The sequence below is a fragment of the Zootoca vivipara genome, chromosome Z1 (assembly GCF_965207765.1).
Source record: "Zootoca vivipara chromosome Z1, rZooViv2.hap1.1, whole genome shotgun sequence".
In the NCBI taxonomy this organism is placed as follows: Eukaryota; Metazoa; Chordata; class Lepidosauria; order Squamata; family Lacertidae; genus Zootoca; species Zootoca vivipara.
Window position 1 is genome coordinate 1,868,780 of NC_142583.1, and position 27,734 is coordinate 1,896,513.

At 44.8% G+C, this 27,734-nt stretch overlaps 2 protein-coding genes across 3 annotated transcripts in view; both read right to left on the minus strand.

Annotated features, from left to right (window-relative positions):
- Positions 1 to 1,194: 1,194 nt before the first annotated feature.
- On the minus strand, positions 1,195 to 17,922 carry FBXO22 (F-box protein 22). Its single transcript, XM_035112921.3, has 7 exons — positions 17,774 to 17,922; positions 12,087 to 12,219; positions 10,053 to 10,146; positions 8,266 to 8,361; positions 6,864 to 7,028; positions 5,216 to 5,381; positions 1,195 to 2,537 (listed from the first exon to the last, which is right to left on the minus strand). Exons 1-7 carry the CDS (start codon positions 17,875 to 17,877, stop codon positions 2,111 to 2,113), a joined length of 1,185 nt encoding a protein of 394 aa, XP_034968812.3. The 5' UTR covers positions 17,878 to 17,922; the 3' UTR covers positions 1,195 to 2,110.
- Positions 17,923 to 19,875: 1,953 nt separating this feature from the next.
- The window catches only part of UBE2Q2 (ubiquitin conjugating enzyme E2 Q2), a 42,301-nt gene continuing 34,442 nt past the window's right edge, over positions 19,876 to 27,734 (minus strand). Inside the window, exons 10-13 of one of the 2 annotated variants that reach the window (XM_060279099.2) lie at positions 25,864 to 25,912; positions 23,626 to 23,721; positions 22,897 to 22,963; positions 19,876 to 21,581 (exon numbers count right to left, since the gene is read on the minus strand). In XM_060279099.2, the coding sequence (XP_060135082.1) occupies positions 21,550 to 21,581; positions 22,897 to 22,963; positions 23,626 to 23,721; positions 25,864 to 25,912 (244 nt within the window). In that variant the 3' untranslated portion in view covers positions 19,876 to 21,549. Of the gene's footprint in view, positions 21,582 to 22,887; positions 22,964 to 23,625; positions 23,722 to 25,863; positions 25,913 to 27,734 lie in introns of both variants that reach the window. The other variant, XM_060279098.2, reaches the window with a different exon arrangement.

The following is a 27,734-nucleotide window of genomic DNA, read 5'->3' on the forward strand; positions in this document are numbered from 1 at the left end:
GGAAAAAGAAAAGGAATAACCTAGAGATCCAGGTTTGCTCATTAAAGAGAGCTAAATAATAATATATTTTCTATCCTGGTAAAAGAAATGTGCTTCTTCTTCTACAGCTCAGAGAATGTTTCTTATGTACTTTCCTCCTAGCCTTAAAGATTAAGATTTTAAAAAGGCTAGAGACAGTAGAGTTATATCACATTTCTTATTGTTTGGCAAACTTTTAAAAATACTGCTTTTTTAAAAAATGCGGGAGTTGAGCTTTCAAATGCAGAAAGGACGGTGTTGAGCTGAAGAGAGCCTTATCTCTCTAATTAAAAGCAACAAATTAAAGGAAGCTATTGAGGTTAAGTGAATTAGCTTCTTGTGACTTCAAAAGCAGAGTGGCTAATACCACCTTGAATACTGAATCATTGTGACATAAATTTTATGGGCTACATGTTATTGGCTGGCATGATATGCATTTTTTAAATAAAAAAATGGATGATTGTGAAATACAAAAGGTAACAGGTGGTATGCATCATCCAAATGTCTCCAAGATCAGACCTGATTTTTGAATCTATATTGTAGTAGGTCCTGACCTACAAGAGGTTTTGCCACAATAACCCTGTTAGCCTTTAAGAGTACAACAAGCTCATTTGCTATTTTGGGTGCAAATGAGCAAGACTGCAACCCTAACCACATTTTCCTGGGAGCGAGCAGCATGGAACACAATGGGACTTACTTCCAAGTACACATGTATGGAATTGTACTACATCATGGGTACCCCTCTGGATTTTGTGGTTTCAAGATACAGTGTTTCCCTGGGGAAATGAACACTTGCTCTGTTTTTATTTTTAGGTAGAATACATTGCCTTTAACAGTTTTTATAGCCAATAGTTGATGGGAAAGGGTCCTGCAGAAATGACCCAGGGACATGAAAAGCGGAGGAACTTTGTCAGAAAAAGATGGGAAGCCCACACAGAAGGTTCCCCAAATATGCTGTTTATCTTGCGGTGACACTGGCGCTCCTGAGTATTTCAGTGAATCAGAGCTGGCTGAATACTTCCAGTAAAGATTGCTGGCTCTTCCTTTCATGTTTTTGCTTCACCTTGTCCCTCACACCTAGATATTCCTTTCATAGTGTTCCAAGGAAGCATGTAATCTGTAAGAAGTGGAATTAGTTTTGTAAATCCAACCGTAAGGATATTGAAAACTGTATAGTGCCTTATCAACCCCATTTATTCATTTCCATCTCTTTGTGGGTATCTTTATATAAAGAGCATTGTCTTACATTTCAAACACATCCACTCATGAGGATTTGCCAAACAGCAAAGTGATTTAAGTGATCATGTGTCCAACAACAGCTTAACCTCCTGCCAAAAGCAGCTTGAGAAGTAGTGTTGCAAACAAGCCAAGGGCAGCATAAGGTTTCATTTCCAACACACCACTAAGACTGGGTGGATTGGTTTGAAGGGCCTTCTAACCACTTATTCTAGCTCGAGAATTATCCTGTTATTCAAATGTGATGGCTGGCCCAGCCTTCTGCAAAGTAGTGTTGCTGTCACAGTAGAAAACTGTAATATAATGTTGCTGTAAAACATACAGGCCATGTAATAAAAGGCATAGCAACAGGGTTTTTAAAGAACATAACTGAAAGTTCGTTTAATGCTTAACTTGATTGTTGTGTCAAAATCTGGTCCATAAACTGCATGCAGAAATGCTAATTATGTTATTTCTAAAGATATGAGTTCACTTAATTCTGACCTAAATAATTTGCAAATTTAGAAATAAATCCTTTGGGTTGTATTCAACTAACATTTACTCAAGATTACATTCAATGAAATTAGTAGCCATTATTTAGTTAGATTTCAGTGGGTCTACCATTAGTAAAAGTTAGTTGACTATAACCCTTTACCAGAGATCTGACAAATCTGAAATTTTAAAAAACCTTTCTTACTCATCAAATTTAATTTAATATTATGCCACCTAGACACCCTAAGTCAATGGTACAGTGATTACAATTGTTTCAGGATCCACTTCTGTTGGAAGTGTGTACAGTGTTTCAGATTTTGTTTTGTTTTACATTGCTGGAATTAAAACAGCATGGTTTCTCTGGTGCACATTTACAACTAAAGGTTTAAGCTTGATTTGCTTTGGCTGAACCCAGGTGGATAATAGTCATTACAGTGGTGTAACCATGGAGCAAGTCATCCTTTGTGTCATTATACTCTCGGAGTATAAAATTCCCGGTCACAATTCGATCACAACCTATCTCCCCATGTCCAAAAAAGCCAAAGAGGGGAATGTTAGGAAAGAACTTCCTAAAAGCATCGGCCTCGAGATTCTGTTTGGTTTTATAATGTTGATATCCCCTGCCAACACATGCGAACATAAAACCAAGACTATTATGTTCAGGAATGTTTGTAGCTTTGAGGCGCTGCACTGCTGCTTCTGCTGTCCTCTCATCAATTACATCCTGATCTAACAGAACAGTAGCACTCTGGATCTGGGCTCCACTGAAAGCCAAGCCAACAACACCACAAGAATCAGCAGGCTGAGTGTTACTGAAAGAGAAGAGAAACAAAACACCACATTACAAAGGGGGGATGTCAGAATGGAACAGCACCATCAAGACTCTATACAATACAAAACAAGAAAAACAATGTGAATATTATTATACATAAATACTAGGCACTCCACTGTTTCTTTCGGCATGTCCCCGAAGTCTTGTTTGAAGGTTGAGAACGTTTATAAATCCAGAAAATCTTAACTTCCCAAACAAGCAAATTGTTTTCCAACAGTACCTAAATTTATGGACTTTGTTATTCTGTTTGCTTCCATTGGGAATATAACTGTAGTACAACATAAAAATACTTATAATGCATAACACAGCAGTGTTGGAGCTTTTCTTTACTGAATGCCTTCCCCTCTGTGAATCTAGTCTGCTACTGAGGGATCCATAATTTGTGTGCTTGACTTTACTATTTGGAAGACATTGCTAGGAATTTACAATATAAAGACACAAAAATATTTAACAAACAAAAACAATACCCCCCCACAGTTTAAAAAGGCCATTGCTTGTTTAAGTAGGCAAGGGCCTCATATAAGAGAAAGGTTTTGCCTGGTGCCAGGTGAGCCTCCCTTGGGAGAATACCCCACAAGCAGGAGCCACCATAGAACTGGCCACCATTCTTGTAATGCCACCCTTCAGATCTCCTGTGATGATCGCAGAGGCGGTCCATAAGGTTGGAAGAATGGAATCTGTACCCTTCCCAACATGCTAGCAACTGGTCCCTTAAAATCATAACCCATGTAGGGCTCCCTTCTATACTTCTATACTTGCTAGCAATGAGATCAACAGACAGCTTATATTTTGAGGATGTTGACCTACAAGCTCCAAATGGCAGCTAGCCAAGCTAAAATGTTGACAAACAAAAGGTATCTGCTCCTGAAAGTCATTTTGGGTGGGAGGCATGCCCGGAATACTGCAAACCTACTGACTGCCAACCCAAATAAATAATAAGGGTAAATTACTTTATTGTACTAACTGCAAGTTAACATTAAGGCATCATCTATCCTGCAAGATTCCCCCAGATCAATGAGTGGTGCTTATTTCTTGAATTAAGTACTGTAGTACTGTATCCTCAGACTAGACTTCAAATGGACTGTAAGAGAGAGGTAAGCAGTGAAAGTTCTGTCTCCCTTTGGTTAATTTGCTACGAAGATGTGATTTGACCATAATTCACCTGACATGATGCCTGTTCCAGTTGTACTCTACCCTGAGTAAACACCATATAATAATATAGACTGATTTGAGAGGGACACTTCATTCTGACAACTGCAAGAAAAAATGTTTGACCTAGACCACCACTGGAATGTAGGCTGCTACATCTGTGTACAGAAGCAGCACATCACTGTTTATATTCATCCCTACACCATCAGACTTTCAGAAGCCCATGCATTTGCCATGGATTCATTGGGAAAGGTAGAGGATGTACATGGCTTGATATGCCATGCACCAAGCTTTTAAAATTAAGATTCCCAAGAGTTCAAATGCAAGCCAAAAAAACACAGCAAGCTTACCTAGGAAGCTCACACCACCTGCCCTGTTCAGCTCAGCAACATTCTTCAGGGAAGGCTGGACTGATTAGTAACCAATCAGGAAAGCTAGGTCCAGCATGCACTTCTGATTAGCAGCCAAACATATTGTTTAGCACCCTCTCCTGAATAATTTTCACCAAACAAAAAAGAATGAATCCAACACACAGGTGATCTCCTGCACACTCCCAAGCACAACCATGCATGGGCTAGAAGCTAAAATGATCTGCTGTGTTTGGAGCTGTGCCTTCCAAGCTTCAAATATCAAAGCAATTACCAGCCTCAAAAAAAGTTTTCATTTGCAACGACCATGACATAGCTTTTATAAATAAATGCCGCAATCAGTGTTTTAGCAAAAATAAAGAGAAATCTGTAATCTAGCCACGTTTCTTCCACGCTCATCCGCTTCAGTTCTATGTTAAGTACAGCCATTAATTCGACAGAGGATTCAGGAATCTAAGGAGTTCCTTGAAATGTTAGAACCAGTGATGTTTTCTGCGCCTTCAAAAGGTAGTGATCCGACTCCAATAACCATGCTCCAATACTCAGATAATCTATTTTTCAATACAATGAAAAATAATGAATCCAGTGTGTCCTGTTACATACCAAACCAATTATTATTTGGGACAGATGTGGCTGTTAGGGAGATCACAAAGTTCTAAGGGAGGGCAAGTTGTGGGAAAATTAAATAGCAGTTTTATCCCCTCTTCTAACCCAATGAAATTGACAGTAGAATGAGAACAGATAAAACAAAGCACATGGGATAATGGAACTTCTAGGTTTGGTGGCTATATGCCACTGAATGCTAGTTGCTGACGAGATAACAGAAGAGAGAGATTGCTTTCATGTCTGCCAGTAGGTCTCCCATATCATCTGACTGACCACTATGAGATACACAGGATGTTGGACCTTTGTTCTGATTCATCATGGCTTTTATTAAGCAGTCATTACCACCTCTAGCCTGAAGAGATTTCAGAAGACCTTGAGAGTCAGAAACTTGTTTTTAAATAAACAGAAGCCAAGATTTTCAGAAATGGGTGGAAACTAAATTACCTATCTGGTACACAAGAGATCATTAGGCAATACAGGGTTCTAGTGGACACCTGAGGGCAAAGAGATCACACACTCTTCCAAAGATACCCACTTCTCAGAAGTTAGAGATGTAAAGCTCTCCACATGTCCCCCAGCCAAGACGATGCTCTTTTCATTCAAGCGATTGACTATTTGGTGTAGAAATCGGGTTCCTCCTGACTTCCATGTGTTGTACCCAAACAAAAGAACCACTCTGAGATTGGGATTATTCTTCAGGCCTGATTATAGAAGGAGAAGTGGGAAAAGATTAACCTGTGTAATGTTGTCTTTTGACAAGAACAACAACAGGCAAGACAGCCTTGCATCTGGACTGGATGAACTGCATCAGTTTTGTTTTCTGGGCTACTTCTCCCTAAAGGCTCAAAGAGCAGAATGCATATAATAAAGGCAGAGGCTCTATAAAGATTTGTTGTCATCATTACGGCCCTCTAGCTGTTTATGACCTCCTCTTCAGTATATAATCCTGAAGGTTTCGTGCAACCCCTAATTGTATGTTGTGTTTTGTTTTGCTTTGCACATGGTGATTTTAACTAGTAGCTAGCATTTTACGTGTCAGAATACACGAACCCCATAGTGCAGGAAGTAACCAACTTCCTTTGAGGTCAGGTAAACAACACGTAGCCAGAGGAAGGGCCTGCAAATTCCCCAAAGTTAAAACAAGTTGGACTTGTTACTCTTCACAAGGGAGATGCTCCAACTTGGACAACAAATCTATTAGATGCTTTTAGGTTAAACTGCATGTCCACTGGAGGAAAGGTTCTTCCCCCCCCCTTTTTTTTACTGTGGCTGGTGGGGAAGATGAGGACTGTGGAGAACATTTTTAACAAAACATCTCCATACTATTATTCCTGAGGGGTTAAAAGAATATCCTTTTCCAGGATAATCAGGACAACACAGAATATTTCAAAAACTCCCATGAGAAAAATACCATGGGGAAAAGAGGCTCGGGAAACAATGCAAAATTGCTCCTTCTCGAGAACTGGTTACAAAACATTTATATAAGGGTAATCAGACACTTCTAAGGCTTGCATAGGACACAGGGAAGGTCACCAAAATCACCTAGAATGAGACCGCTGAGAAAGCATAATTCAATCCAAGCCCATTTCCCCAATCCTGGATACTTTATATCTAAAACACCCTTGACAAGTGCCTGTTTACTTTAGAAACTCTGAAGGAGGAAGGCAGTTTATTTGGCAGCTGACCTTCACATTTAAAAAGTGTTCTCTCTGGTGTTTTGCCAGAATCCCCCTCCCTTAAGCATAAAACTATTGTGCCTCTTCTTCTATCGGTTGGCAGTACAAAAAGTACCTGCCCCTTCATTCATTTCAGAGAGGCATTTAAATATTTGAAAATGATGAGTGTATGCATTGCAGTCACAATCTTCCTTTCCTTTGTCTTATATAAAGTCAGTTCATTCACCTTTTGCTCATGGTGCTTGTATCTGTGGCCATGCATGCAATGGCCCCAATTCTAGCTCTCCAAAGATACTTGCATGGCACTCACACATCCAAATACTTTTTGTTGAATTCACACTATACGCACTTAGGTGTATATCTAATATTCTCTTTCAATGCACACTTAAAAACATTCAACACCCTCATAGTTCTCTCCTGAATCCATACTCAGTCGATAGCTTAAATTGCAAATTTGGCTGCTAAGCTTAAATATTTTACTACTACAGTGTTTTAGTCTTTACGTACCTGCTTCAGCAAACTGGCTTTCATCAAGGACCCTGGTCTTCAAGTCTTTACAAAAGTGGAAGGTTTGAATCTTCACCCCATCAATCTTGGGGAACAATATTGCAAAGCCAGCTTCACCATCCTCAACTTCCAGAGGCCGATTGCTGCGAGACCCCATTGGAGTAACTAAGGAGAAGAGTTCAAAAGCAGGTGAATCTTAACATCAGTCTGCTGCTGCTCCCCCATCCCCATGTCATGTAGCTCCACAAGAATTTTTTTAAAAAATGGTCCCATTTTGAAAGCAGTAGATCCCATAGCACTGTCAGAAGACTCTTACTAATCTCTGACAAGAAGACTCTTACTAATCTCTGACACATCCTGCAGGAAGTTTTATAAACCCTACACGTGACTTTAAAATCCACAGGCAAGAGGCCCACAGCGCAGGTGTTAAGAGCACATTCCTAGTAGGCAGAAGGTGCCAGGCTTACTCTCTGGTTAAACAGGATTTCAGACAGCCAGGAATGATTTGGGGTATGAGAGTTCCTAGGTTCATTTCCCAGGCAAACCTATGAGCAGAAGGGAAGTGGGCCACACCCCTGGGCAAGAGCAGACGCTTTGCGTACAAAGAGGCTTGTTCCCTGACATATCTCAGCCAGGCTGCGAAACATTCATGCCTGAAACTGGAGAGCAGGTGCCAGTCAATGTAGACAGTACAGGCAACCCCCAATTTGCACGGGGGTTGTGTACCTGGCCCCCATGCACGGCAGCAGAGCACACATAAGCCTGCCTTGCTCCATTCCACCCTCTACCAGGCCCCAAAAGACCTGCACATCGGTGGCTGCACATCATCTGAATGTGGGCAAAATGGTTGCTGTATGTGGCAACCTGTGGACCAATGGTCTGGCTTGGTATAAAGGCAGCTTGGGGGGGCATGCACTCATGGGGTCCATCATTCTACCCGGACACTGAGGTCCAGCGCTGAGGGCCTTCTGGCGGTTCCCTCACTGTGAGAAGCAAAGCTACAGGGAACCAGGCAGAGGGCCTTCTCGGTAGTGGCACCCACCCTGTGGAATGCCCTCCCATCAGATGTCAAAGAGATAAACAACTACCTGACATTTAGAAGACATCTGAAGGCAGCCCTGTTCAGGGAAGTTTTTAATGTGTGACATTTTAATGTATTTTAAATTTCTGTTGGAAGTCGCCCAGACTGGCTGGGGAACAAATAAATCATCATCATCATCAACAACATCATCATCAACTAGTGCAAACTGTTCCTTACCTAGTGAAGGATCGGAATTTGCCCCTCCCTCATTTACTTTTACAGAACATCATTGTATTTTGGGCCAGTGGAAAGGAGCAGTTTGCAAGTGTGCTAACACTGGGCAAGGTGCAGACAGCAGAACACATTACTGCTGTTTCTTACCTACAACTCCAGGTGTCACTAGACCAAGGACTTGGCATCGTCTGGGCAATAGTTTTTCTAAGGCAGTGGCTGTTTCTTTGCTATTTCTTCTTCGTGCTACAAGAAAAAACAATTTGCACAAGTTCACACTGAATCAACAGTACAGCTGGAAAAAAAACTGCCAGGTCTCCATGTTATTTTTAATTACAGTAGCTGCTTCAGCTTGCATGGGTACTCCCCAGGTACATTTAACCACTTGGCAATCTGTCCACATTTTTCTAAAGTGTTGGTTCAGGCTTCTGATAGGGCCAGAATTATAAGTGGCCAAAACAGGGAGGTATCATGCCATCCCGTATAACCATGTCTCTACAAATGTGTGGGCCACTGAAGAAAGCAGGGAAATAACTTGCTACTTTCAAAGCCTTCCTGTGACCTTGGAGGCTTCTCTGCTCTGCTCCTGAGCCAGGAGAGCACAAGGAGAGCACAAGGAGCCTCACTTTCTGCAGGGCCAGCAATAGGCTTGAAAAGCATCAATGTGTCTTGTTTTGCAAGCCTCTCTGCAGCTTGATCTGTATCAGTGTCAAACTGTACCCCAATCAGGGCCAGGACTTGTTGCTACAATGATCCTGGGTCTTGGAGCTCAGACTTTACCTCTTCCCACAGCATTGGTGGAGACCAAACATTCTGGCTGGCTGCCAAGGCTAGTGGACCGCTATTCAATCTATATACTGTATATAAAAATGTAGACTGACCCTGTTTGTTCCACATGAATGGTCACAAACACCGCTGGACCAATACTCCTCAGCTTTGGCCACAACCTCACTTGCCCCTATGAGAGTGACACCTTTTCTGTGGTCAGATGCCAAACCTGTGCCGAAAAAACACCGTTTTCGGCAAATTTCGGAACCCACCACTCAGATACCCAGGGAAGCTGGGAATTATTCCAAAAAATCTGCATCTCTGGGGGGCGGATACAACTGACCACGCCCCCACCCAAGCTCCATCGCAGACCTCGCCAGGACGCCATTTCCAACCGTTGGAGTCACCACCACAGGCCTCAGAACAGAGTCTTCCCCTCTCCCCTGCCACGGGAAACCCCCATGGCCCAACGACAGAACTGTCGACACACGGTCACTCAAAGGGAACCGGGGAATGGGGAGAGGAAAGGACACGATACATCAAACCACCGGACACGGGGGCGGGGGGACGACGACGACCAGGAATGACTCAGGGGGAGAGGGAACGGAATACTTCATACCTCAACACGGGGAGGAGAATCACAAGGACGACCCGCGGACCTGGGAGAGCAGGGGACGGGAGACCTCATCCATTGGACACCCCTGGGGGGGAATGATATAGATCACCCCCACCAACTGAATGGAGGTGGGGACTTACCTTGGTGGGGACTGGGGGGGGGGTACGGGGTCTGAATACCTCATGGTTCCGGACAGGGTGACCCTGGGGGTGGGGGGAAGAGGGGACGGGATAACTACTGGATTGGAACAGGGTGGGGAGACTCACAGGGATACCCCTGCTTAAACATAACACCTATAAAACAGGCGGACTCTGAGGCTCAAGGGGATCTGAAGGGGGACTATTACCCTCCATTTGACAGACTAACGCACAGCAACGTGTGCCAGGGCCAGCTAGTGCTATTTAAATTCCTACGGAATTTAAACGCAGTACTTCATCCACTGGATAAAACCAGATCCATCACACAAGTGCTTCCATGTATAAATGTATAAAATCAGAAAGGATGCGGAACAATGCCTCTTCAAGGCAGAAGGAAACCCAACATAGATGCTTACCTTTCTTCTGCCTGTGGCCATGACACTCTTCGTGTTCACTGAAAGTCTCTGCATCTGCTATATACAACACTGTCTGGGGCAGCACCTGAACCTTCTGTAAAGTAAAAGCTGAGTATAAGAAAACAGAAACTGGAGAGGTGAATGAACAGTAATTTTCATAGGAAGAACAAGCATAGCAGGTAATAGGGGGATACTATTTAAACCCTCTAACCCAGGGGTCCCCAGACTAACCCAGCTTTGGGCCGGTAACCGCCGCGCCGGTCGCGCGGCGGGCCGGAGGGTGCGCTTCCAGGTCGAAAAAAACGCCGAAAATCATTTGTGCGCATGCGTATGGACCTCCCCCGACCTGGAAGTGCACCAGAAATGACCTCTTCTGGGTCGGGAGAGGCCCATACGCATGCACACAAACAATTTTTGGAGCCTTTTCCGATCTGGAAGTGCGCCGCTGCGCTGCGCGCCGTAAGAGCGGGAGGCGGCAGCGGGTGGCGGGGGTTCTTGCGGGCCGGATTGGGAGGCCAATTGGGCTGCATCTGGCCCACGGGCCATAGTCTGGGGACCCCTGCTCTAAACTATATTTTGTCTCTTTTTAAAGTTATAGACATCCCAATACAAAACATGCTTGGTTTTGAGCATAAAGAATCATCTTACTTTTCGAGAGCTCCAGGGCCAGCCCTATCAATAGGTGAACTGACTTGGCTACCTCAAGCAGCTGATTTGGAGTACCATGAAATAGTTAGTATTTAATTTATTATTGTGCTTTTTTACTTCTGAAAGGAGAGGGGGAAGAGAGGCGCTTGAGGGATTTTATGCCTCAGGTGCCAAAATAACGTGACATACTTTGAGTACTGCATGTATTGAAAATGAGAAGGATGGGCATTGCACCATAACCGGCTCTGCTGGAGGCAGCAAAATGTATTGGGCTAGCCCAGAAGAGTCTGAAAGTGTGTCTGTTACTATATGTATTTATACCATCAATCACACACATCCTTTACAAAATACAATTATTCAGGTTCGAAGTTTTCAACAGGCATCTAAAACATTATTGTTAGGGTGACAATCTAATGTCAAGAAGCAGTTCTATATATAGTCTGCATACGAGGCAGTTTTAAGTTCTCTCTGTTTTATGGTCTAGCAGTACCACTCTATACGGTAATCTAGGTCAACATATTTTTTCTATTAAAAGACTATACAGTGGTACCTTGGTTCTCGAACATAATCCGTTCCGGAAGTCCGTTCAACTTCCAAAATGTTTGAAAACCAAGGCACAACTTCTGATTGGCACAGGCGCCCCGGAAACAAGCCAACAACCGCATCGGACGGTCGGCTTCCAAAAAACGTTCGAAAACCAGGACACTTACTTCCAGGTTTTCGGTGTTTGGGAGCCAAAATGTTCCAGCACCAAAGCGTTTAAGAACCAAGGTTCCACTGTAAACCCTTATAGTTTAGGGCTGTAATCCTAAAGACACTTGCCTATCTCAACTCCCACTGAGCTTAGCTGGACTTACTTCTGAATAGATAAGTTCAGGAAAACACTATATCACATACAGATAAATGCATGGTTGCTCAGAAGGAAGTCAGTGTGTTCAATTGGCTTACTCTAGGGTGCACAAAATTTGAGCTGAGAACCCCATGTCAGTATTAATCACCTTCTTAAACCTAAAGACCAGCTGATACTATAGGATAGGACAATCATTTAAGAACTCAGTTTCTCCAAATCTGACAATCAACCAAGTAGCAAGTTGCAATAGGTTACAAGTATGTAAGCATTGTCACACCCAAAGCAAAATACACAGCAATGCTATAGAATCAGCAGGGAAGCACCAATTGGATTTTAGGGGGTTGTACACCAAGAGGAGCAGAGGAACAGTACTTGTGAGATTACCAATTGTGAATCATAGAATCGTAGAGTTGGAAGGGACCTCAAGGGTCATCCAGTCCAACCCCCTGCAATGTAGGAATCTCAACCAAGTATCCAAGATATAAAGTATATATATAAAGATCCAATAACTGTTCAAAGATGTTCCATTCACTTACCTCAAGTTCCTCTGCTAACACCTGAACCAGAGCATGGCTGCTTGATGGCCCTGGTTCCACTGTGGAGACCCAGGCGACACTCTGCTGGGTTCTCAGGATTCTGCGGGAACACTCTCTCCATAACCGGCACACACTAAAAAAACACAACAGAATCAGTGTCACTACAGAGAGGAAGATAGCGATTTGGAGGATTCAAGGGCTTCATATACATCATAATACTGTCACCCTTGCAATAGCCCAATAAGTGAGGGCAGCCTTATTTCCCCTAGAAGGCAGGTGGGGGCGGAGGGAGCTAATAAACACGCCATGTTGGTGGCTGAGCTTCCCCACTGCAGCTCACTCACTCAGCAGCTACCAGCTCTGTAGACGCCCTGCAAGAGCAGCACACACTTCTTGCATCGTCTAAAAATGAACCACTTTGAAAGCCCAGCTGTCTCAATCTCAGATTTTTTTCAACAGGTTCCTTTACAGGAATCTATGGCTTCGTGCAGTCCACATGGAAAACTGCTAAAATATTACGTACCCACAATTACCAACTCCACTGGCAATCTGATATTCCTTTTGCTCCTAGTCACACCTGCATTTCTAAGAGAGAAATTCAGCATCTGTCTTGGAATTTGATCAAGCTTCACCTGTCACTGCCTAGAAAACAAGAGAAGGGCCAAAGCATCTCTTGTGTCAGCCATAGGCTCCATTGGAAAGGCAGCATTCAGAGGGGTTGCTGCTGGGAGGCCTGGGATTCCAACTCCCCGCATCAGCTGCATTGAACAGGGACTTGCATTGGCAAGCAAAGTTTCCAGGAACAGGGCAACATTTGTCCATCTCTCTTCCCCAGAAGGGACCAGGACTGGGGCTATACAGAGCATCTTCCAAGAACTCAAGAGATATACAAGACAGCAACAACCCCATCAAACACTGATGAGTGAAGCATGAAAGCAAGGGACAAGTAATGCTAACATACCTAAGTTATGCCAAGCTCAGCCAATTATGTTTCCCTTTCCCAAAGTGAAAGCAGACAGTAACATACATTGCAAATAAACTTACTTTATTATTAGAGGTCAAAGAAAACAACAATTACCAGACCTTTAGAAGGCATCTCAAGGCAGCCCTGTTTAGGGAAGCTTTTAATGTTTGATGGATTTCTGTATTTTAGAATTTCTGTTCTGTTGGAAGCCGCCCAGAGTGGCTGGGGGAACCCGGCCAGATGGGCGGGGTATAAATAATAAATTATTATTATTATTATTATTATTATTATTATTATTATTATTATTATTATTAAAGTTCTATATGACCCTTTGTCCAAGGATCACAGGAGGTTCACAATATAAAAACATAAATATACATATCACAACAACGAAATAACCACCCACCCAGTTTTAAAGGCCATAGATTGTTTAGCCAAAGGCCTGGATGTAGAGGAATAATAATAATATAAAATAATAATTTATTATTTATACCCCACCCATCTGCCAGGTTCCCCCAGCCACTCTGGGCGGCTTCCAACAAAATATTAAAATACAGAAATGTTTTTGCCTGGTGCCTAAAGATATGTAATGATAGTGTCAGGTGAGCCTCCCTGGGGAGAGCATTCCACACCATGGAAAAGGCCCATTTTCGCACTGCCAACCTCTGGACCTCTTGTGGAAGCACACAAAGGAGGGTCTCAGATGACGATTGCAGGGTCTGGGTTGGCTCATATAGGGAGAGGCAGTCCTTGAGGTATTGCAGTCCTGAGCCATTTAAGGCTTTATAGATCAAAACTAGCACTTTGAATTGGGCCTGGAAACTAATTGGCAGCTACTGCAGTCAAGCCAGGATTGGTGCAATATGCTCCAACCATCTTGCCCCAGTGAGCAGCCTGGCCACTGCATTCTGCACCATCTTCAGAGGCAGCCCCGCAGGCTCAGTAAACTAACCTACAGACTTCTAGAGCATAGACAACAAACAATAGGCCAGGCATGGCCAAACTTGGCCCTCTAGCTGTTTTGGGACTACAATTCCCATCATCCCTGACCACTGGTCCTGTTAGCTAGAGATGATGGGAGTTGTAGTCCCAAAACAGCTGGGGGGGGGGCAAGTTTGGCCATGCCTGCAATAGGCTATCCCTGTGCAGATAGGAGTGCAGCCAAAGCTACCGAGACTACCTGAGTCTCAAGCAACAACAATGGATTCAGAAGTATCCCCACATCCTTCAGAGGAAGCATATCGCCAGCACATGTAGGGAAGCTCTCACCTTTCCAGTCTAGGGAACTAATAGTGCCTCTTATCTGGATTGAGCTTCAGTTTGTTGACTCTCATACGTCCACGACAAACCACTTCCGGTTTGGCTGCCATGATGAACAGCTCCCCATTACATCGGAGCTGTCTCACATGGAAGATTTTCAGTGCTGGGGGGGGGGGCAGTTTCACTCACAGATTGCCCAACACCCGCTCTCAATCCGGAAGGAATGAAGGGGCAGGGGGTGCTGGGTAGAAAGCTCTGTGCATCTCTTTGGCAACTCTTCAAAGCTGCCGCCATGAGCAACAAACACCTGTTTTTTAAGATGAAATTTGGACTTAATTAACGAGCATGCTCTGAGCGAAGGGAGGTAAATTACACTGCTAACTGATTCAGCCACTGGGGTGCCAAAGGATTTGAGTGGAAGGAGGATTACCATCACTACAGGACTGGTATGTCAGAACGAAGGGGGGGGGGAAGCCTCCATTATTTCGTTTTGATATACTTCGTATTTGCTATCTTACTTGGCAAATCTCCCTGGAAAGACTGACTGCCGGATTGCTTATGTACGCAAGCAGGACTGGAGAGTATTTTATTATTGTTATAATTTTGGTCTAATTGTGGAAATGATTTATGAATTTGCAATTACCTTTAATGGATTGTTAAGAATAGAAGATGGAAATTATGGTTTCTAGCTAAAGTACAGGCTTATTTGTCTTGGAATGAGATAAAGCAAAGAAGTTTGGACATATGCCTGGTACAATTGGCAGAAAGCCAGATTTCCTTCATCTGGGGATGTGTCGCAGTGGAAAATCACAGGTGTGAGAAAGCAAAAGTGAAACACCATGGACAGACTGTCGGAGTACAAAGAATATAAAGAGAGAAATAAAGAAAATAAACATCCACACAGAAACATACGCTTGCCAGATGAACTCAGAGGCTGTTAAAAATAAATGAAGGATTAACATCTTATTGTTTTATTGGAACTACCTGGACTAATTAAGAGCAGCAGCATAAATGTGAGATCATCATCACCCCCCAAACCTCAGAGTGTGGGAAGCCAACCAAAGACATAATTTGGCATAAAATTTGAATCATTTGATTATTTTATAATTTGGAATGTTATTAATGTGGTTTATATTGGATTGTTAAAATGGAAAACTTAATAAATATTATTATTTTTTTAAAAATGTCCAGGACAACCACTGCCACACCTCCAGGTGTAAAGGAAAAGTAGAGCTGTGTGTCACCAGCACATTGCAGACAACATACTACAAACTCCAGATGACCCTGCTCAGCCATTTCATGCAGATGTTGAACAGCATGGGGGATAAAATCAAACCCTGGGGAAATGACCATCCAAGTATGACCAGAACGACAGTAAATCAGAGCCACGCACCCCTACCTTGGACAGCTGCTCCAGAAGGATACCATGATTGATGGTACTGAAAGCCTCTGAGAGGTCAAGGATACCTTTCTCCTTTCCTGACAGAGGTAATCATTCAAGACAAGCAAAGCAATTTCTGTGCCAAAACTGGGCCTAAACCCTGATTGAAATAGATCTAGAAAATCAATTTCCTCCAAGATGGGCTGGATCAGGTCCATGACCACCTGCTCAAGAAGGAGAGATTAGCAACTGGCCAGTTTCTTGAGGAGTGGTTTCATCACTGCCTCCCTCAAGTAGGCAGGGACCACCCTCACTTGCAAGGAGACATAAACCACCTCCCTGGTCCAGCCAGCTGCATCCTCCCTGCTAGTTTTTATCAGCCAAGAGTCCACAATGCCGACCAATCCAAGCACCTTCTCCACATCCTTGAGCCTTGCTAACTGAAACTAATCCAGCATAACAGGACTAGACAGTACTCTGGACACCTCTTGAGAGTTGTAATCGTCTGTTGTAATCGTGGAGTCTAGGTCTCAGGAGATGTAAGTGATTTTATACTCAAAATGTTTTGCCACCTGCTCTTTCACCTCCTTTGGACCAGACTGTAAAATGCCTTGCACTACAGTGGTGCCTCGGTTTACAAACACAATTGCTTCCGGAAGTCTGTACTTAATCTGAAGCGTACTTAACCTGAAGCGAACTTTTCCATTGAAAGTAATGGAAAGTGGATTAATCCATTCTAGATGGTCCGTGGAGTACTTAAACTGAAAATACTCAAACCGAGGCGTACTTAAACAGAGGTATGACTGTACCAAGAAAAGTTCTGCTTTCACTATTATAGTATAGTATCATATCATAGAATCATAGAGTTGGAAGAGACAAGGGCCATCCAGTCCAACCCCCTGCCAAGCAGGAAACACCATCAAAGCATTCCTGACAGATGGCCGTCAAGCCTCCGCTTAAAGACCTCCAAAGAAGGAGACTCCACCACACTCCTTGGCAGCAAATTCCACTGTTGAACAGCTCTTACTGTCAGGAAGTTCTTCCTAATGTTTAGGTGGAATCTTCTTTCATGTAGTTTGAATCCATTGCTCCGTGTCAGCTTCTCTGGAGTAGCAGAAAACAACCTTTCTCCCTCCTCTATATGACATACTTTTATATATTTGAACATATATTTGAACATATCACCCCTTATCCTTCTCTCCTCCAGGCTAAACATACCCAGCTCCCTAAGCCGTTCCTCATAAGGCATTATTTACAGGCCTTTGACCATTTTGGTTGCCCTCCTCTGGACACAATATATGTTATACTTTTAAAATTGGCAATAAAAGGAAATAAGAACAATTATAAATTCGCTACTGCCGACTAGCAGAGCTAGAAAATGAATGAATTTATATTATTTCCCTGCAACATAAGTTCTCTAGATGGCAAACACAACAATTACATAAAAGTATCCAATGCTGGCCATACTCGGAGTAGGCCCATTGACTTTCATTTCAAATTTTGATCAAAGGATCTGCTACAAATAAAACAAAGCAAGCAAACAAACAAACAACTAAACAAAACAAATACTGTAAATAAAATACTTAGCTGCAGACAAATCATGTATTTTAAATCTAAGAGAAAAGCGAACAGTGGAGGCTTTTCCATCCCCTTCCCCAGGTTACACTCCTGCACTACAGCAAAGTAAACCCGGGAGCTCACCACCAACAATTAATGCACTGGGATGGCTTTAGAAGAGGATTGGATGAATTCATGGGTGTGAAGGCGCCACTTTCTGGGCGCCACTGGAAGGGAGAGGGTTTCCCACCCGGGGCATCTGCTCCGCCCCTGCGAGAAGAGGACGCTGGGCTGGATGGATCCCGCAGGGGGAAGGAAGGGGACACGAGGGTCATCTAGTTCAACCCCCTGCAGTGCAGGAATCTCAGCTGAAGGATTCCCAAGGAGGGAGAGGCCGCCTCCTCGCGTGGGAGTCTGTTCCTCCCCCTGCGTCCTCCTCGAGCCCCCGTCGGCCCCTCCAAGGCCCCAGGGCGCGAGCGGCGAGGGACGGGCGCAGAAGGGGCGTCCCGCCTCCGAGTCCCTCACCAGGCCGCGCGCAGGAGCGCCTTCGTCGGCAGGAAGCCCAGGATCCTCTCCACCACCTCCGCGAGGTTGCTCAGCACGTAGCACGCTTTAGGATCGGGCTCCATAGCGACGCCAGGCCGCGGCGGTAGCCGAGCAACCAGCGGAAGTGGAACGGGAGCCGGAAGCGACCTCGGCATGCGTCATCAGAACTGCGACAGCTTCGGCACCCTAGAGCGCCACTTCCGGCAGCCAAGCGGCTCTGCGCTCTTGCTCCGCCTCTGGGGCCGGAGAGACACTGCAACGGAAAGGCCGAGCGAGAGAGGGGGCGGGACCAGCAACCTGGGAGACCGGGCTGCCAATGAGAGCTCGCTGGGCGTGGCTTTTGCATGGCCGCCTCTTTTAGCCTCGCCTACTTGTCGCGCGACGCGGGTGGCGCTGTGGGTTGAACCACAGAGCCTGTTGTTTAGTCGTGTCCGACTCTTCGTGACCCCATGGACCAGAGCACGCCAGGCACTCCTGGTCTTCCACTGCCTCCTGCAGTTTGGTCAAACTCATGTTGGTAGCTTCGTCCTCTGTCGTCCCCTCCATCTTTCCCAGCATCAGGGTCTTTTCCAGGGAGTCTTCTCTTCTCATGAGGTGGCCCAAGTATTGGAGCCTCAGCTTCACGATCTGTCCTTCCAGGGAGAACTCAGGGCTGATTTCCTTAAGAATGTATAGGTTTGATCTTCTTGCAGTCCATAATTCATAAGCATCCATTCTTTGGCGATCTTATTTTAATTTGTATCAAAGTAGAGGAAATTGTGCACAAGTGAGATTTCATGCATTACACTTGTATCCCACTTTTCTTCCAAGAAGGTCAAGGTCCTCCTCCTCCCCAATTTTATCCTCAGAACCACCCTGGGATGTAGTTGCAGCTGTGTGTTTACTAGAAAATTCCTATACTGGATATCTGAAGGAACTGGATATATTTAGCTTGGAGAAGACTAAGGGACAAGATTGCAGTCTTGTTGCAGCCAAAGTTGCAGCCAACATTTGGTCCAGTATTCTGGCTCACTAGTCACCTCCCCAAGAATCCCAGAAACCAGTATTTCAGGGCATACTGTCTTTGACAGTGGAGGGGTGTGTGTGTGTGTGTCTGTCTGTCTGTCCCCAAGCTGGTGGGGATCACTACCTCTTGAAGGAACTAATTGTATAGCACTGTGTGTTTGTCCTGAATCCTCAGATACTATGCTGCATTGGGAGCCCAGGTTCAGTATCACAAGATACTCCATACACTTTCTCCATGCCACACTTAATTTCACACACCTCTATGATGTCCCTTTACTTCACTTTTATTTAAAGTAAAATGCCCCATATAATAAATCTGTACAGTGTTTCCTGCTGCCAAGGATTTTTCCCCTCGGGGCAGGGGGGGGACTTTCCCCCTGCCTTAGCAATTTAGGAGGTTTTGTGGGGCACTGAGGGGACTCCACCCTGAGTAAACTGAATACCCCCCAACCCCTGCATCGCTCTCTGGTTTCTACTTCTGCATTCATCGTCTCAGACTGCAGATAAAGAACTTCAAATATTTTCTTTAAAGCAGCCAGCTGGGCTTCTAAATTACATCAAATTACTAATGTCATGTCTATATGAATCTGTATCACAGAATGTTACGGTATGTGTGAGACTGAAAGACAAAACCAACTCTTCATGAGAGCTTTTGAGTGAGAAGTAGGTCATTTAAAATTGTCACAGTGCTCTCTCACTGTCGCCAAGTTGTGATTCATGCTTTTGGTTGTTTCTAGTTTCTAATTCAGTGACAAAAAAGACAATAACTTAGTTTCTTCATTTGCAAGTGTGAACATGCAGCTTTTATGCAGGCCCACTGAAACTAATGAGCCTATGTTAGCCATATCTATTTACTTCAGTGGGTCTACTCATGGGTTGAATACAACACTATGGACTTAAACACCACTACTAATGATCTGTTTTATGCTTTTTAAACTATTGCATTAGTGTACAGCATAGTAGATTGCCTTTTTAGCACTGTGTGCCATTTCTCATGTTTACAAAACATCAGCTGCAAGATACCACACTCAGTCATTGAAAGCAGACTCCTGCCAGAAATGCAGTGAGAAACAGAATTCTTAAAATGGTTCTTTATTCATAAACTTGATGCAAGTTTACAGATTACCATACACTGCTAAATAATTCTGCAATGAAAAATGAAACTCAGAAACAATAAAAAGCAAGCCAAGTGTGTACCTGTTATTCTGCTTGTCCATTAGAATACTAAAGAATTCAATAATGTATTCAAAGTTTTAGCCTCAGGTTTGAAAAGGAGCTGCAGAATGCTTACAGAATTCGGCCTCTGACTTATGGCTGCTAACAGGATTTTGCTGGAATAATATGTACAATCAAACAAGCAGGGAAGCTGGAAGTCATCCACTCCCTAAAAGACTGCATGAAACAGTCTTTGACCAGGGCCAAATCCTTCTAATTAATCCAATCCTCCAAGCTAAAAAAAAAATCCAAAAAACAGCATATGTGACCAAATGCCTGGGCACAAAAAAACACAAATTTAGGATTTCCCCCCCTCCAAGGTCAAGAAGGAGGGCTGAGGGGCGGAGACATTTCTGGAGACCTTTAAAAAAAAAGTGCTTATACCCTTAATTCCTGTGAACAAAAAGGTCTAGTCAATTTCAGCTACCAAAAAATAAAAATCACACCTGATTTTTTTAAAAAGGTAAGGCAATGTTATAGCAGTTACCGACCCACAGCAGTTACAGATCCAGATTCATTTCCTAAACGGAAGAGCAGTTCCCCATTCGTTTTTCAACGAAACCATGGTCACAACTATAGCAACCTTCTTAAAAAAAAACCACTCTGAATCAAGTGATCCCTGGGACTTGTTACTGTTGCTTTTGTTTTTTTAAAAAAACATTTTCAAAGGAGTGTCTTCTTGATTTCTGCCAATTGCTTTTTAAAGTTCATTACTCTACAAATGATTGCAACAACCCGTTAATAGAATCGAATGCCTAAGAAGGTTTCTAGTATTTTAAATAACTTCAAGCTTTATAACTATGGCTCCTCCTTTCAAAGGAGCCAACAAGAAGCAAAGTAGCCCAGCAAAAAACTGATGCCCCAGTGGATAGGACTAGTCACAAAGTTCTATTGGCACAGCCTGGCTCTGCTGAAGCAGCATGACACCTCAAGGGTATCACTGCCCAGAAACAGTTCGTATCCTCAATACAGCCATGAAAGAAGAAGAAAAGTTTTATCAATTTAACATTACAGTTCTCCCATCATCATCAAATTTGGCAATACTATGAATGCTCTCAGTTTTAGACCAAGGGGAGGAGGAAGGAGGAAGGAGTCTGATTTAATGAGACCTGAAAACATCGTAACATATTATTAAACTAACTTTATACACCTTGGTTGGCTTTAAATAAAATAAATTGCAGTTGTCTGCAGTTTGGAAAAACAAGTGCATACAAAAGGGGGGGATCTTAATGACTGATATTTTAGTAAACCCCAAGAGCCCAGTTTAAAGGATTAACACTCTAAAATGGAGTGGGGATTGGTATGCTTAATTCATGGGGACAATTGAAGATACTTGACAGTTGAAGATACTTGACAGAAGAGCAGAATTGTACAGCTGTAGCTTATACTGGATGTGTCAGTCAACAGATTATCCACTAGTTATCTATGAGCTAGAATCTTCAGTATGGCTGTTGTAGGAGCATTCATAGTTGAATCTGTGTTGGAAGGATTTTTTTTTACTGACATTGGTCCAAGTGTATGAAAAGTCCACAATGTTAACCATCTTCTTTAGGAGGTGTGAACCAGCCTGCAGGAAGTATATATATATATAAAAGATTTGGCATTAACAAATGTGCAGCAGTGGTGGCAACACCCATTTTGTAAATGCAGACGTGCTTAATAACTATGAAATATACTGTGACACCAGTGCAGGCAGGTGTTCTGAGCACCCACTTAAGACAGCAGGAGTTGTTTAATGTGTTTCAGTCTACATATAAGTAACTCGGTGCTTAGGAATCCAGTTCTGCAAATGGAAGATATGCAAAAACCAGCAACATTTGGAAACAAATTACCGTACTTGACTGACTGTCCTAATCCTTGGTGCCAACTCCCAGATAGAAAAATCCGGGATCGGCGCGGCGTGGCACGCCATTTTGGAACTGGGCAGAGCAGCACCAGAAGTCACTTCTACGCATGCTCTGCCCATTTCTAAAATGGCCACGGTGCCAGAAATCGCTTCTGCGCATGTCCAGAGACTCCAGACGTGCGCAGAAGGAGCCTCCCCGGGCCAGTAAGAATCCGGGGGATTTACGGGGTTTTTTAAAATCTGGGCTGCCAGCCGGAAACGGCTGGAAAAACGGGTGTTTCCTGGGGAATACGGGAGACTTGGCAGCTATGGTCTTAATGATCAAACATGCAAGCAAAGAATTATCAACCCACCTTTATATTAACCAGGACCTAATACCAGTACCTAATTACCAGTCTTAAGGGGGCTCTCAGTATGGTGCCATTGATGGGTCTGCTGGGCCAGGGCACTGCACTTTGGAGAAGCTAAATGGCAGCTGGCTGCCACAGATGGGAACAGAGTTTGGTTCCTCTTCAGAAGTGGTACCACAGCCTGCTGAAATGGCTGTCCAGGAGCCTGGCAAGGAGAGTGGTAGGGTGGCACAGCTGGGTTGGGCCAGCGTGAGGGGCCCTGGGACAATTGTCAACCACTAGCACCAGGCCGGATAGGATCTACAATGAAACCAAATCATAACTACAATTCATTATTAGAAAGGTAATTTTTAACTTCCTCCCCCCACTTCTTTAATTCACCAGACCTCCCCAAAAAGTATGACCTTAAATTGCTGCCCTACCAGTCTACTGAGATCAATTAGCTGCTCTAATTTTCAGATTAAACCTTGGTGGGGGTTGCGATTATGTTTATGTATCAGGGAAGTAGGAGTTAAGTTATGACCAACTTCCTGACACGCTATTACACTGTTTACAGAACCAGACTATGCGCAGCTTTGGGTGCCTGTGAAAAACATGCATATGGGTAGTGGAGTGGCTTCTCTCCTCTGACGTTATACTTACACAACTATGTGTTTTACCATAGCATGCATACATACCATACATACCATTTTTCTCATGTAACTGCACTAGAGATTTATAGGATTGCTGTGCTCTTGCCAGGTTATATTGGTTCTGTAAGAAAGAGAAGATTGGTTGAAGTACATATCCTGACCACGACAGAGTAGTTCTGACTCAGCCTGGATGCATTCTGGTTACAGTTTTTATGCTGCAATAAGCCCCATCTAAAACCCCCCAAAGCCCAACAACCATTCCTCAGCACACATTACATTACTGCAGTCAACTAGTCAAGAAAATATTGCCAACCGAGTGCCTGTTTTGATCACTTACTGTGGGCCACACACATTCATACTAGGGTAGTCTAACACGTGGCCCTCATAGCCTTTTTTGGTTGCCCCAGGCATGGCAGGGAGCAAGAAGCAGCTCCAGGGGTGGCAGTGGCATTGAGAAGGAGGCAGGAGGGCTCTGACAAGGTCCTTGAGGCCCCTCACCTCCCTCCCCAAGCCTAGTTGGTGCTTTTCCAGCTTTGAAAAGAAAGTGCCAACCAGGTTGAGCTTATAATTCATAACCACAGCCTTCTTGCTGCGTTGGAGGCACGAAAGTGACCTCTCTGGGGCGCAAGTCCTGGGCCCAGATGACACAACCCCCTCTTGGACTTGCTGCTGATGTGGTCCAAAGCAAAGCAAAGCAATACATTTGGCACCAGGACTGCTCTTACACTAGCTGTTACACCACAATGCATGAACAGCAGAAAAAGAATACTGGCGTGTATTTACCTTATTTGCTCCAAACTGTACTCTGGCTTTTCCTTTCACTAATGTGGCATTGATCTGCATGATGACAGATTCTGTAGAATAGGCACTACTCCAACCCTGGGGAAAAAGAAAAGAAAATTCCAGAATAGGATTGCATTTTGTCAGCTTGCCTTGCAGGAAACATTCAATCCCAAACAGACCTCTCTACACTAGACCAGGTTAATTTGGGTTGATGTTCTAACTTTTGAAAATGGCAATTATTTGCCACAAGGGGAGAAAATAGGGGTACGTTACAGGGGAGCAAGGAAGAGGAAAAGTCAAAGTTTCCTGGCAAGGCAAAAAATAAAGAAAAACATAAGCACATCACAAGACTCCAAATGCCATGAAAATTCATAACAATTACAATGTTTGTTTAATAAATTAAAAACGTACTCAGATCTCATTACTTATAGCTGGGAAGAAAGATTTACTGTGACACACAGTCTAGCATTCTGGTCTATCTTTCTAATTGTTTTCAGCTACTTTGTTTTGATTACTTTGTATTTTAAACTGTTTTTGTTTTAATTATTTTTATTTGTCTTTAACCAATTTTAAATTGTTTAAATTCAGGGCTGTTACTGGGATGTGCCTGGGAAAAGGGGAGCGGGGGAGAACCAATCACAATGGTTCAGGGTAGGGGGAGGTATGGTGCAGGAGGTAAAGCAGGCTGGGTAAGGGGCACAAGGTGACTGTGTCGTGTGCCAGCCCCTCCTCCAACCTGAGGAATTGTGGTTGTCATATCAGCCTGCCTGGTCTGCAGCTGCTGTTGCTGAATGCCAGCATGAATGAATGCAGCTCGGAGCAAGACCTACCTCATCCACAACCGGGTTGTGGATAAGGAAGCCCATCTGGTCTGTATCACTGACACCTGGGTGGGTGATCAGGGTGGTCTCACCGAGTTGTCCCCATTGGGGTACTCAGTACAGCATCAGGCCAGACTTAAGGGTCAGGGAGGGGGAACTGCTGTGGTGTAAAGAAATTCTCTCACTGTCCAGTTGCTTGGGGGGGGGGGCAGATCTAGAGTGTGTGTTCCAGGAGTTGGGCAATTGGGACAGAATTGGGATTCTGCTGGTTTACTGCCCACCTTCCTGCCCAGCAGTCTCCCTGCCTGAGCTGACAGAGCTGATCTCGGAGGTGATGTTGAGGACTCTCAGATGGTTGGTTCTGTGGGAACCATGCCAAGGTGACTGGCTCTGCGGTGGCTCAGGACTTCATGGCGGCCATGATAACCACGGGACTGTCAACATGTCACCACTCAAAAGCAGGTGGGGGGGGCACACTCTGAACTTTGTTTTTTCCACTGGGCAGGAACAGGGTGCTCTGAAAGTTGGGGGGCGTATTGACCATTGTCATGGTTCGATCACTTCCTGTTGAGGCTTTCAGCATTTTCCCCCTTCTGCAGATGTGGGGGCCTATGAGGATGGTCCATCCACGGAGGCTGATGGATCCAAAGGGTTTCCATGTGGATTTTGCAGCTGATATGACTGACAATCCTGTTGAAGCCCTGGACAATCTCTGGAATATATGAATGACTCAGGACATTGACATGATCACCTTGAGTGCTCTCTCCCACTTTGTGGAGCCCATTTGGCTCCCTGGTAACCTCCAGAGCTTAGAGTGATTAACAAGTTGGGAGACCAGCTCAAACTCAACTGGAGGAAAGATCTGGCTGAATCATCAAGCTTACCTAAGTAGCAGTGAAGGCAGTGAAGGCAGAAAAGAAGGCATAGCATACTTTGCTGCCTCCATTGCATCGACAGTGTGGACAAAATGCTTGGATTGGTCATGGCATTGTGGACTCTTGTCCCTCTTGGCTGATAAAAACTAGCAGGGAGGGGACAGCTGGCTGGCAATTAATGCCTCTTTGTAAGAGAGGGTGGTCTCTGCCTGCTTGAGGGAGGCAGTGGTAAAACCACTCAAGAAACCACCCCTTAATTCAGAAAATCTAAGTAACTACTGGCCCGTTGCTATCTCCCATTCTTGAGCGGGTGGTCGTGGACCCAATTCAGGCACTCTTGGAGGTAATTGATTTTCTAGATTCATTTCAATCAAGGTTTAGGCCCAGTTTGGCACAGAAACTGCTTTAGTCGCCCTGTAAGACGCCATTCTGAGTCAGCTGGATGTTATAAGAATTTTGAAATGGGGGTCTGTTCAACCAGCTGCAGAGGACTTCCATAGGAGCAGACAAATCTGGAGCAAGACTTTTGATTCTGCATGTACCTGTTTAGTAAGCAGCTCCATGCATAATGCACCTCCACCGAGAACATACCTGCAGGACAGAAAAGCAAGTTGAGAATATGATTTTCAGTAAGACCTTGGAAAGACTAACATATTAATTATGAGACAAGCATTTGTGTACTAGAATCATATTCATCAGAACGGTTATTCGGAGCTGTACAATCTGGATCTTCCCAGCACTGTTTTGTCTGCTTGTGTCATTCAGATTGGAGCCAGCCATTTAGACAGCACGCTCAGACAAGGGGTATTAATAAGGTTAAATATTGGTAAGCCAAAGTCAAGCCGTCCTCATTGGCTTGGTCTATTGGAATTATTCTGGAAACAAACCAATAAAAGCTCGTGAATGTACAAATGAGAAGCTATGTGAACTCAAAGCATCAAACAGAAACAGACTATTGTGAGACCAGGTGAGGCAGGTGTAGAGCTTCCCTCACCCCTTATTCCCTGGCAGATAGGAGGGTGCCGTTTTGTGGTTTGCCTCAGGTGCCAAAATGCCTTGGCCAGGCCCTGGCATCCAAGCTATTCAATCCATGGCTTTATAACTGTTAAACCCCTTTGGCATCAGCTCTATAATCAGCCCTGATGTAACTGAAAAAGTTAGCCAACTGTGCATAATCACTGTGCACTCACTGTTTTGATATCACTGTTCTGACAACAACCCAGTCCTCATTTTAGTGCATTTTATTACTGTTACACTTTGCTGTTCTCTTTGTCAGCGGCTTAGAAAATACAACAAGGGAAACATTTAAAAACAACCACCAATTTTAACCTTTGTTCACTTCCCGCCGAGCGCCCCAGCAGCGGGACCGACAAAGTGCCCAGCAACACAGCACGGAGCGCCCCAAGCCACAACAGCAGGAGGAGGAGGATTCAAAGGGCTATAGAGCACTGCTGGGTCCCGGAGACTCAGGGTGCTCCGCGCACTGCCTCCTCTTTCTGCCGCGGCTCGGCACCTGGAACTGGTTGCTGCTGTTGCTGCTGCTGAAGCGCCATGCAGCTCTCTATCCGTCCTCGCCCTCAACTGCTAATTTCTCCCTCACACACGGGCGGGGGGGGGGGAGAAGCAGGAGGAGGCACAAGCACCGCGCGCTCGGCCCTCTTTCGGCGCTCGCGCTCGCCGAGCTGTTGACCTGAAGCACAGAGGAGGCATGCACACGCACGCAAGAAAGGATGGGTGGGGGGAGGAGGAGAGCGGTGTTTGTGACACGCTCGCGAAAGAATGGCTGAGCGGCCGTGCGCACGGAACGGTGTCTCTCCCTCTGTGTGTGTGTGTGAGAGAGAGAGAGAAAAGGCGGGGAGCGAGGAAAGGAGACAACTGGGGCGGGGAAGAGGAGGAGGCGGCTTTCCGCAAGGCGGAGGACTGAGAGACGCTACCAAACAGGAAGCGCTGCCACCGAGCCAGGAGCCGCTCCGCGCTTCCCTCGGCAAAAAAGGCGCGACCTGCAGCCGTCACAAAAGCCTCCCCGAGCCCAGCTGACTGGCGGCTGTCAGAGCGCAGACAAGGAAAAGCCTGGCGAACCGCTGACAAGCGGGTTCAAGCCGCTTGTCAATGGACTCAACAAAGGAGGGGGAGGGAGTGGGAGCCTCCGCACGCAACAGCACCCCTCCAAAGGCGCCACAAGCCAGCCCTAAAACTGGACACGTGGCCTGAGGCGCGCGAAAACAGCACCCTGCCGCCCAAATACCGGTAGCTGGCGGCGGTTAGAGCGCTCCCGCTCAGAGCGCTAGCCTAGAGCACGGAAAACACGGCAAAAGCTTAAAATTAGCCCGGCCACTAAAGCGCTCCCGGTCCCAGCGCAAGCAAACGGAGCGTTCTGGACTGCTCCCCCTTCAAGCAGCTAAAAAGCCGCTCG